Below are 12,348 nucleotides of genomic sequence, written 5' to 3'. Positions count from 1 at the left end.
GGCTAAAAGTCAAAATGGTCAAGAATAACAAGATAAATTAAGGCAACAAAAATATAAATTAGGACGGGGAGGTGAAAAGACTAGTATGTTTTTACATAGCTAAAGCTGTCATTATGAGCTTAAAATCCCCTTTATTAACCATAAGACTCTATGTTAGCCCCACGGTAACCACAAAGAAAAACATTACAGATACATAAAGGAGAAAGAAAAAGGAATCAAAACTTAGCACCACAGAAAACCACAAAATCACAAAGTAAACAAAAAGAGCGGAAGAAAAGACCAAAGTATCTGCAAAACAACCAGAAAACGGTAACAGAATGGCAAAAATAAGTGCCCGCCTATCAATAATAACCTTGAATGTGAATGGATTCAGTTCTCCAATTAAAAGGTGGCTGATGGATTAAAAAAACAAGGGCAGGGCTCATAGGCTCAGGCCTGTAATACTAGCACTTTGGGAGGCTGAGGGGAGTGGATCTCCTGAGCTCGAGTTCCAGCTTAGCTTGAGCAAGAGGAAGACCCAGTCTCTAAAAATAGCCAGGCATTGTGACAGGCATTTGTAGTCCCAGCTACTTGGGAGGCTAAGACAAGAGGATTGCTTGAGCCCAGAGTTTGAAGTTGCAATGAGCTATGAAGCCACACACTCTGCTGAGAGTGACCAAGTGAGACTATGTCTCAAAACACACAAACAAACAAACAAGACCCAAATATATGCTGCCTGTAAGAGAATCACTTCACCTGTAAGAATATACAGAGACTGAAAGTGAAGGGATGGAAAATGATATTCCATGCAAATGTAAACCAAAAGAGAACAAGGGTAGCTATGCTCATGCCAGATAAAAATTGTAAAAAGAGACAAACATGGTCATTATAAAAAGATAACTGGGTCAGTTCAGCAAGAGGATACAACAATGGAAAATACAGTCATCCTTCTGTATCTATGGGTTTCACATCTGTGGATTCAAGCCCTGAGGAAAATGCAAATAAAAAATAACAATGGGATACCACTGCACATTCACCATAATGGCTAAAATTAAAAAGGCTGAAAATATCAAGTGTTGACAATGATGAGGGGCAAGGGGGACTCTTGTATGTTTCTACTGGGAAAGTAAAATGACGCAAACAGACTGGAAAATAGTTTACAGGTTTCTTGTAAAAGAAAACATGTACCATGGGACCCAGCAAGCAGACTTCTGGGTATTTACTAAAAACAAATGAAAAGACATATCCACATAGAGACATGCACACAAATGTTCACGGCAGCTTTACTGATAATAGCCAAAAATTATAAACACATCAGGTGTCCGTAGGTGAATGAATAAATTGTGTAATATATCTGTACAATAAAATACTATCTAGAAACAAAAAGAATAAACTACTTGTACACACACAAAAATGGATTAATTTCAAAAACATGTTGAGCAAAAAGAAGCCAAATATTAAAGAGTGCATTAGGCACAAAATTCTAGAATAAATGAAAATAATTTATAGTGATAGAAAGCATGTTCTTGGTTGCCTGGGGCCAAGTGAATGATGAGGAAAAGAAAGGAACTTCTTGGAGGCGATGGAAATGTTCTGTATAAGCATTTGATAGCATGTAAGAGGTGTCTGTACCTGTTAAAACTCATACTACTCATGACTTATACCAGGCGCATTTTATTGGACACAAGTATAACTCAATAAAGTTAATTTTTCAAATGTCAAGGTCAAGAAAAAGAAAGACTTAAGAACTGTTCCAGATTAAATGAAACTAAAGAGATACCAAAATTAAATGCATTTCATGATCCTGAACGTGGGAAAAAAATATCTATAAAGGATATTAGTGGGGCAATTGACAAAATTTGAACATGAATATAGATTAGATTATAGTATTATATCAATGCTAAATTCTTGATTTTGAAAATTGTGGTATGATTATATAAGAAAAAGCCCTTGTTCTTGGAAAATATCCAGACAAAGAGACACAACATCCTTAATTTATTATCAAATACCTCAGCAAGGGGAGGGGGAGAAAGAGAGAGACAAAGGGAAAGAGAGAGAAATTATAAAGCTGATAGAGCAAAATTTAAATAACTGGCTACTAAGGGTAAAGATTATAAGGGCTTCCTTATATCATTCTGGCAACTTCCAGTAAGTTCGAAATTATATTTCATAGCAAAATAATTTTTTAAAAAAGTAGTGTCTCTTGCCTGCAGCCTAGCACTCTAGGGGACCAATGCAAAAGGATCAGGGGTTCAAGACCAGCCTGAGCAAGAGCAAGATACCACAGCCTCACCAAGGGCTCTATTAAAAAAATTGAAAAATCAGCTGGGCAGTGTCATCCAACTATAGTTCTAGCTACTCTAGAGGCTGAGGCAGGAGGATTGCTTGAGCCTACGTGTTTGAGGTTATAGTGAGCTATGATGACCCCACTGTACTCTAGCTAGGGTGACAGAGCAAGACTCTGCCTCATTAAAAAAAAAAAAAAATGAAAAAAAGAAAAAGAAGCAAGTGCCTAGATGAGAAGAAAGAAACCCTATATTATAGTTTTTAATTGTGCTATCTATCAAAGCCAGAAGATTTTAAAATCACTGAGATGATTTTATCCTATTGATAAAGAAAAGACTGAGGTTATTTACTAGAGTTCTCTACTTGGTTCTGTGGGCGACTCAGGGAAACAGAAGGAATGAATAACTCCTCAGAGCTATTAAAGAAACAGGCAACTGTTCTCCAGAGACAAAATCTTCCCATTTCAAGGAAGAAAGACGACATCTGATTTCTTTTTTTTTTTTTTAATTAAATCATAGCTGTGTACATTAATGGGATCATGGGGCACCATACACTGGTTTTATATACCATTTGACATATTTTATCACACTGGTTAACATAGCCTTCCTGGCATTTTCTTAGTTATTGTGTTAAGACATTTACATTCTACATTTACTAAGTTTCACATATACCCTTGTAAAATGCACGCAAAAGCACATTTTCTTTCTCTTTCAGCTCATCTTCATCTATTTCAACCGCAGACTAAGTTCTGCAGGCAAAAACATTTATTTGAAAGTAACCACAAATTATTATCGGAAGCAAACAAACAAAAAAAGACAACATTTCATTTTCAGCTTTTCTTCTTAGTGCACGTTGAAGCAGAGAAAATAGAGCCAAAGTCAATTCTCTTTTCACAGATACAAGGGTAAGTTTTAATACAATCAGCAGTTGCCATTCTTGTTGAAGATAAAAACGCACATTGTCCCCTGCTGGAAGGTGAACTCATTACCGTAGAATTACTGTGGAACAAAAAACATACATGGCCAATTGTTCAATTCCGAAGCTTACGATTACATAAATAATGGTTTTGATTTTTTTAATTATGTTGCCTAAGTATCTGGAGTATGGAAATGTTAACCATAACTTCATCATTGGAAGATTTTCTTTTGCTCTTAGTCCATTAAAGAAAATCATGGCATCTGAATCTGATACATAATTTCCCATATTATTCCACACTGACAGTTGTTGGTGAGGAGGTGAAATTACCTTGAAATATTGCAATGGGATTATGATATTCCAAATCTGATTTCTTAGGTTAATTTTTTTTATAAAAGTGAGAAATTAAAAAGAATAGCTAAATTTCTGTGACACAGATAACCACATCTCATGTATATATATTTTAAGAAGAAAGAAAGGTAGAATTAGAATATACTCAGAGATGAGGTTGTTTGATGGTTTTGTTTATTTCATTTCCTTTCCTACCAACCTCATAGTTATCACAAGGCAATCCATTGAAAAATATCTAAAGTAGGATTTCTACGTCAGCAAAATGGCAGAGTAGGTACCCAAACAAGCTTCCTATTGAACAATTAAAAATGCTGAATAAAATATTAAACCCTCTAAAATAAATTTAATTCTAAAACTCTCCAAGCTGCCTAGAGCTGCGATCCCAAAGTATAAACCACTGCCTATTTTGAACTTTGGACTTAAGTAGAAGAGAAAAAGAATAATCCCACCTAAGAATTCAAACTGACAAAGTATCCCTCATGTAATTTGCATTTGCTGCTATTACTTAAGAATATTCAGATCTGCTACAGGAAAAAAAGAAAAAAAAATAAGGAAGAAATGAAACCAAGTAGCTTGCAAGGCAACAGCAGAACACATAAAATGTGATATCTATGGACAGGTAAATTAGTAACCTAGGAGACATGTCAGGTAGAGACGCAGTAAGGAGAATATGTGTGTGCTGAACACAGACAAAGGAGGAAGAAAGGATGAAGCAGACACCAAACATACACAAAATATACATGGGGCACATACACACTCAACATCATGAGGTCTTCAGCTCACTCCCCATTGGTAACACCCATCTGGCCTCTGCCCCAAAAAGCACAAATTAAATCCATAGCTTCTCATCAGGTTAATAGGAAAGCTGCACGCTGCGGCCAAGCTCACATGCATCCTCATCTCCCCATTAGAGGAAATGTGTGTGCTAGAAATAGAAACTTTCTATCTATTGGGCCTTCTTACTCACACCTCAAGTCTGGCCCAGAAACCACAACCACATCACCAGGCCAGGGTTTTGTGACAGAGAGAGGCCATCTGGAGATGGCAGAGCCGAGAATTCAGGCGATCCTTTCATCCTCTTGTATCTTATCCAAGTACAACAACCTAGCCTACTGCTGTCCTTTCACATGCCGGGGGGTACCGTAAAAAGGCCACAACATCAACAATGTGGTATTTAATGCAAAAATATAAAACTTAAGCATGAGAACATATCAGACAAGCACAACATGAGTGACTTTACATTTAAACAAGGTAAGAGGAAAATTATCTGCTTCAAAGATATCAATGTTATGAAAGACAAAGTTCATGGAACTGTTCTAGATTAAAGAAACTAAAGAGACAACTACAAAATGAAGTACCTGACCCTAGGCCGCATACTAGGAGGGGAAAAATGCATACAGCATACAGACAGCATTGGGTCAACTGACAGGTCAGAATATGGATAGAGTGGAAAATATCATACCAATGCAAAATTTACTGATAACTTTACTTTGTTAAGTAATGTTCCCATTTTTAGACCATACATGCTAAAGTATTTAGAGTTAAAGGGTCATTGTGTATGTCACTGAACCCTCAGCTGGTTAAGAAAAAAATAAGAGGGCGGCGCCTGTGGCTCAGTGAGTAGGGCGCCGGCCCCATATGCCGAGGGTGGCGGGTTCAAACCCAGCCCCGGCCAAACTGCAACAAAAAAATAGCCGGGTGCTGTGGTGGGCACCTGTAGTCCCAGCTACTCGGGAGGCTGAGACAAGAGAATCGCTTAAGCCCAGGAGCTGGAGGTTGCTGTGAGCTGTGTGAGGCCATGGCATTCTGCCAAGGGCCATAAAGTGAGACTCTGTCTCTACAAAAAAAAAAAAAAAAAAGAAAAAAATAAGAAATAGAAGAAAGAGTGAAAGAGTGCCAATGTCAAAACCAATGTGATACAATGTTCACAGCAGTAAACGTGCACCCATTGTCTTTGGATTATTTTTACTTTTGAATTTTTTTGTAAATTTGAAATTATTTCTAAATAAATTTTTTAAAGTAAAAAAAATTAAGTGATTTAATTAACTTTGTGATTTGAGCATTTAATTTGGCCTCTGAGCCATTCCATTTAATAACCTCTGGGATAGGGTGCCTGGAAGTGTGCTTGGAGGGTACAATTACCTCAGTGTAATTTCCTACATGACATCTTTTGTAAGTTTGAAGCCTGAAACACAATACTAGCAAGGCTTAAATTTAGAATTAAAAGTGGCCCAGACTCATAATGCTCCAAGGCATTCAACAAAAGCAATTCTTTTCTGAGAAAGCTACCACCTTTATATCAAGCCTCAGATAGTGTCAGTAGGAGCTCAGAAAGAAAAATAAATCACTAAACACTACAAAGAAAATGGCATCATGAGCAAAAGTCAGCAGAAATGACAGATTTGACCCGCAAAATTTCAAATATTAAAATTGTCAGATATCTTGTGTAAAATAAGTATGTTTAATGTCTTTCAAGAAATAAAAGACAGCTCAGAAATATGAGTAACTAGCAAGAATATTTGAAAACACAAAATAAAATTCCTAGAGATTAAAAAAATAACTAAGACTTGTTTAAAAATTTAATAACCATTAACCAGCAGATTAGTACTAAATATAAACCCAAAAGTTAACATAATACTGTACTTTAAAATAGAACAATAGCTGGCTTATTGTACCTTCAATGAATCCCCAACAATAAAAAAAAAAGAAAAAAATAAAATAAAATAGAACAATAGAAAATAGGTACGCATATATATTTATAAATAATATATAAAAATATGTACATGTATAAACTAATTATATAAAGGAGTTTCCAGTGAATTTTTGCAATGCTCAGGTTACCAATTTGTGGTTGTGGGAGGGATCCTTATAGCTAAGTCAGGATGGTTCAATCACTTCGTATCGTATCATCTTGCTTTATGATTTTGTTTTATTTTTGTGTAGCTCATAACACATACTTCTGGGCATTTGTGTAACATCCTACTCTTTTTATTATTAATAACTCTCTATGACTTCTTTTTAGCTATCCTTCCTGAAAGTACAGCTAAATGAGGACTTTCTTACCAGTGACCTCTATTTGAAATGAATCAAGCTTTGTGAAATGAGAAAAGACTCATTTCAGACATAATCCTCATTTCACAAAACTCATTTCACTCCCACTCCAAGTTAGGGTTTGAATGCACTCCGGAAACTTACATTCCGGAAGAAGACAAACCATCATCAACCCATTTCCATTTCCTTTCCCTGTGATCATACGATAATCCAATCCAGTAATAATTTTTGTGAGTCTGGGGTTGAAGGAAGGCCTAGGAAGGAAACAAAACATATCATGTGACTTAACTCCCACTTGTTAGAGGAGCTCAGAGAGGGCAGGCTGAAGGGCCAGCTGTTTCTATGGCCAGTACGCTGCTACTCTGAACATCACCCTTCATTCCTCCTTCCTCGAGAAACCTCTCTCCCCTCAATCCCTGCTTTTTCATTTCCCAAAGTAATTTCCTCCTAATACGTTATTTATATATGTTAAAAATGACTGCTGCTTTTATGGATTATTTAAAACAGGGAAAATTTAAAATCTAAATATCTAGCAATAGGATACTTTTAAATCAATTTATGATGCTTTCTGAAACTATTCAAAATCATGCTCCCAAAGTATATATAAGATGTAGAAAATTGATCATCACCTAATTGTAAGTGCAAGATAAAAATCATTAAAACAACTTTATTAAATTAAAACATATTTGGTTGTGGGCAGTCAATGCCTTAAAGTTTTAGCCTCTTGCTGTAATTCAATAGTTAGAAGGAGGGAAGGGACAGGAGACCGTATATGGAAGAATTTACCATATTTAAAATGTAATATATCAAGTGACATGTTACAAGATGCCTGATTAAATAACTAAATATTATTTTAAAATGTAGATTTAAATTTAACTATGTTTTACTGCTTGAACAAACAATTATTTCATGACTTGATACCATAAATTCTTTTTGCTGTAATTTTAAACATTTATTAGATTTGGATATAAATTTTGTGTTTTTTCCTAAAAGCTAAGCAGAGGTTACAGGTTAATCTTTGTAAACATATCTGTATAAAATATATGAAATGTAAAATTATATATTTTGTGTATCTGGATAAATTTTATTAGAAATAAATTTTTTAAAATTCAACATTATCATTATATTTTTCTTTTTATATTGTCTTAAAGAGATACATCTTTAAAATACTGTATAAGAATGTTGATCAAGTATATGTTACCTATAGATGCAATAAAAACACTATGAGGTTAATTTTTAAAACTTACCACTTTTATGTTCCTCATTATTATATCCATTTTGCACATTGGTTCAGAGAGGATAAGTAATGTACTGACAGTCACCCAGATAATAAGTGGTAGCAATGGATGTGATCCCAGGCAGCCTGACTCCCGGGTTCGCAAAGTAACTGCTAGACTATGCTGTGTCCCAATTCTTAGTTATCACTATTTAGGGATAAATAACTGTTAGTTGCAAAGTGCAATTTACCAAAGGTTAAGTACTTCATAGAAAAAACAAAAAGGCATACTTCTTTGTGAGTGATTCTCCTGTGGACTCTTTAGAAAGGGAGATGACTTCAAAAACCCAAACTGCATCCTTAATAATAATGGTCATCCTGCTAAAATATGTACTGTCTACTTAGTCAGTAGCAGGATCACATATCTATTAGCAGCCAGCAGTCTCCTACGAGACTCTTAGCTGTACACTTTTGCTCACCCAACAGACACTAACCGAACAATAGGTGAAGTTCTCTCTCTCTGGATTCCTGCCTATCCTCAGTATCTTAGGTTCCAGGGTAAAAGAGTCCAAGAGAATAAAAATGAATGTAAGAGTCCATGATACCAGTTCAAGTTCATCATTTATCTTCAAAAGGAATGATCTCTGACTTCGGCAAGTCTGTTTACATCCGTTCCAGTCTTTATTTTCCATGGCAAAATAATAACAGCTCAATCCATAACAGGAACAGTGGTCTTCACAGTGTATGCCTACAACATACAAGGTGAATCATGACACTTCTTGTCACCTGAAATTGGTTAACCAGAGCAAGATACTTATCAATTACACTTATCCCAGTAATGATACTGTGAAGCTCATCCAGGTTCTGGATGCCAACAAATACCTGCACTCCCATGTTTAATGCAGCTTTATTCATAATAGCCAAGATCTGGAAGCAACCTAAATGTCCACAGATGGATAAACATAAAAAAAAAAATGTGGTATATGCATACAAAAGTGGTATATTATTCCACTTTTAAAAAGATGTAAATCCTGCCAAATCCAACAACACGGATAAACCTTGAAGATGTTACACTAAATGAAATAAGGCAACCACAGAAGGACACACACTTCATGATGCCACTTATATGAGGTATGAGTCACATTCATAAAAGCAGAGAATAGAATAAATGGTTGCCTGGGGCTGGAGAGAGGTGAAGAGTTGCTCCTCCATAAGTATAAAGTTTCAGTTATGAAAATGAGTAAGTTCTAGAGATCTGCCGTACAGTGTAGTGCCAATAGTTAACAATACTGTACACTTAAAAATGTGTTAAGAAGGCAGATGTCATGCTAAGTGCTCCTATAAATAGATAAATAAATAAATAATCGGACATGAAGAACCTTTTAGAGATAATGAAAACGTCTATGACCCTGAGTATGGTGATGAATTCGTGGCTGTACACATATGTTCAAATTCATCCAATTGACTGCATTAAATAAGTGCAGTTCTTTTTGGTATATCAATAATACTTCAATAAAGCTGTCTAAAAAATAATAAAATTCAATTTTAAAAAACTGTGGGCTCGGCGCCTGTACTTAGTGGTTAGGGCGCCAGCCACATACATTGGAGCTGACAGGTTTGAACCCAGCCCACGCCTGCTAAACAACACTGACAACTGCAACCAAAAAATAGCTGGGCATTGTGGCCGACGCCTATAGTCCCAGCTACTTGGGAGGCAGAGGCAAGAGAATCACTTAGTGAGAGTCTGTATAAAAACAAAAAAAAAAAAAAATTGTGGAATGTCTTCTAAGTAATAGAAATATTACTTTTTGCAACTTTTTCTTTTCCTTTTATATATTTGTATTTAACATTGCACCTTACTTTTAAAAATATCATTGATCCTTTAAGAATAGAGACAGTAAATTTTTATCATACTCAAATGAAATTAAATACACAAAAGCCTTTTGTGAATTCTAAATCCTAAACAAATATTCACCAGTTGTTGATTAACAAGGTTAATTCATTCTCTCATTATGCAAGATAAGAGAATCTACTGTGTTTTTAAAGGCATCATCACACAGAGTTGTACAAACATCAACACTGTAGCAACTTTTGCCAACCTACTGCAGATACCTTGGTCACAAATAAACCAAATGCCTGAAATGTCTGAAGTGAGGCAGAATGAAAACATACACATGCAATTTTCTTTATCACAGCATCCATCTAAACCCTCTTTTGCCCCTTTTAACCTAAAAACACTCTGACAGAAGGCCTGCTCTCCGTAATCTGTGTCAGTAAAAAGTGGGAGTCTTTCATTTGCCACAGGACCAAAATAATCTGAATTTTCAGAGCTGACATGTTATTTTACATTATTAGAGCGGTAAGAATTTTAAAAACTGCCACTGAGTTTGGGAAACTATAGGATTCCACTAATCCAAACATGGCTCCTTGAGTCCCAATCCACATGAAATAAGCAACCCAAATACCTACATTAACTCTAAAGGCATAGATGAAAAGCTGTGCCTCAGATCCCATAGATCACTACCACATATCATAAACCTGTTTATTAGGCTTCAAAGCTTTTGGACAGAAAGGAAATAAAGAAAAATTGTGCAACATTTCATTCAAGATTTCCTCCATACCTGTATTTTGCAAAGATTTTGAAGAGATCTCATTTTTGCCAAAACATCTGTTGTTTTCTATAAAAAATGAGGCCAGTTCCTTTTTCTGCTGAACACTTTTATGTTTTAAAATGTCACATTCTAAAGTCTTATTTGTCAAAAGCTGCTCCTTTAAGTCTTTGTCATTTTGCATAATGTGGTACTTTTGCCTAAGGTTTTCTAGAATTTCCTGCTGATGATGTTTCTCTGGAACGTCCTGAAAAACTAAAATCAGTAACATAGATATAATGCAAAAAATACTCATAACAATCAAATACTGAAATCTAAGACAAGAGAAAAAAAAATCTTACTTTGGCAACCAACCCATACCATTACTTTAATTAGTAATTTGACATTTCAAAAGTAACACCACAATGAACTGACCATAGAAATGGAAACATACATTTCTCACTATTAGCAAGGTAATTGTAAGATAAATAAAATATCTGAAGAAAATTTTGATGGCAACACCTATCTTTCAGTTTAGATCATTTTTAATAACACATCATTTACAAATAAGCACCAACATGAAACTCAGTCAACATTTAATGACATATCCTTTGTGTATGAAAATCTGAACTAAGAAACATGAAGAGATGGCACAATTAGGACTGGAACAGATAGAATATCCATATGAGGAAAGAGTAAAATCTGGATATGTAACTTAGTATCTGAGTATAACATATCAGCGCTTTTCTGAAAAGTTGTGAAGCAGTTCAAATAAAAATGAAGTTTTAATTCAAGATCTAATATCCATGTACAGATTGATTCTTTTACTAAACCAGTCTTTGTTACACACTTTGTAAAAGTTAATAGGAAGTCATAACTCCTTCTGAACAGCCCTTTCTCATTGATGTTTATTTTAGATTGATGATGATCTAAACTCAGATGGCAGAATACGTGCATATTATTAAACCATCTACCAGAAGAAATATTACCATGGATTAATATCATACCGAACGAGACCGCTCATTACACTTTCAGAGTCAAGGTTAAGTAAAATGAAAATGACAGTGTGATAGGACCAGAAAGAAAATCACCAACACAGTCCAGAGCCACGTGGGACATTCCCTGGTTACAGACAGAAAACAATGGAGGGAGCATGGTTATAGCTGCACAATTAGTCGTTATTGCTATTACTCAGACAAGAAAGATGTATTTCAATTACTCACTCTTTACCACTAACACTGTGACTGTCATCAGCAGAAGTAAACAGAGGATCCCAAGTGTCACTGCAATGAGACGCCAGGACACTGAAAGGGAGAAAATCGTTATCAGTGAAAAGCCTGGCTCACTACTAACCTTATATCAAGTGAAACAAAAGGACATTCTACTCTAAAAATTTCACAGAATATATTATGCAAATTGATTTAAATTTGTAACCTAAGCCAGGTGCAGTGGCTCGCACTTTTAATCCTAGCACTCTGGGAGGAAGATGCAGGAGAATTGCTTGAGCTCAGAAGTTCAAGACCAACCTGAGCAAGAATAAGACCCATCTGTACTAAAAATAGAAAAATTATCAGGGTGTGGTGATGTGTGCCTATAGGCTCAGCAACTCGGAGGCTGAGATAGGAAGATTGCTTAAGCTTAGAAGTTTGAGGTTGCTGTGAGCTAGGCCAAGGCCATGGCACTCTAACTAGGGGAAGATAAGGAGACACTGTCTAAAAAAAAAAAAATTGTAACCTACAGCTCCAGGCATGGTGGGTCACTCCTATAATCCCAGCACTTTGGAAGGCTGAAGTGGGAAGATTATTTGAGGCCAAGAGTTCAAGACCAGCCTAAGAAAGAACAAGACCCTATCTGTACAAAAAATAGAAAAATTAGCCACTTGTGGTGGTATATACCTATAGTCCCAGCTACATGGGAGGCTGAGACAGCAGAATCCCTTGAACCCAGGAATTTTAGTTTGCA

At 35.6% G+C, this 12,348-nt stretch overlaps 1 protein-coding gene across 4 annotated transcripts in view; it reads right to left on the bottom strand.

Moving 5' to 3' along the window:
- The window catches only part of LOC128561803 (killer cell lectin-like receptor 2), a 65,501-nt gene that overhangs the window by 49,434 nt on the left and 3,719 nt on the right, over positions 1–12,348 (bottom strand). For 2 of the 4 annotated variants that reach the window (XM_053556400.1, XM_053556399.1), the window contains exons 3-7: positions 11,610–11,690; positions 10,420–10,662; positions 8,293–8,546; positions 6,727–6,836; positions 2,807–3,263 (exon numbers count right to left, since the gene is read on the bottom strand). In XM_053556400.1, coding sequence (XP_053412375.1) covers positions 3,095–3,263; positions 6,727–6,836; positions 8,293–8,546; positions 10,420–10,662; positions 11,610–11,690 — 857 coding nt within the window. In that variant the 3' untranslated portion in view covers positions 2,807–3,094. Of the gene's footprint in view, positions 1–2,806; positions 3,264–6,726; positions 6,837–8,292; positions 8,547–10,419; positions 10,663–11,609; positions 11,691–12,348 lie in introns of those variants that run through there. The other 2 variants (XM_053556401.1, XR_008373343.1) reach the window with 2 other exon arrangements.

This window comes from Nycticebus coucang, chromosome 12 (assembly GCF_027406575.1).
Source record: "Nycticebus coucang isolate mNycCou1 chromosome 12, mNycCou1.pri, whole genome shotgun sequence".
In the NCBI taxonomy this organism is placed as follows: domain Eukaryota; kingdom Metazoa; phylum Chordata; class Mammalia; order Primates; family Lorisidae; genus Nycticebus; species Nycticebus coucang.
This window is presented reverse-complemented; position numbering and strand designations above follow the sequence as displayed.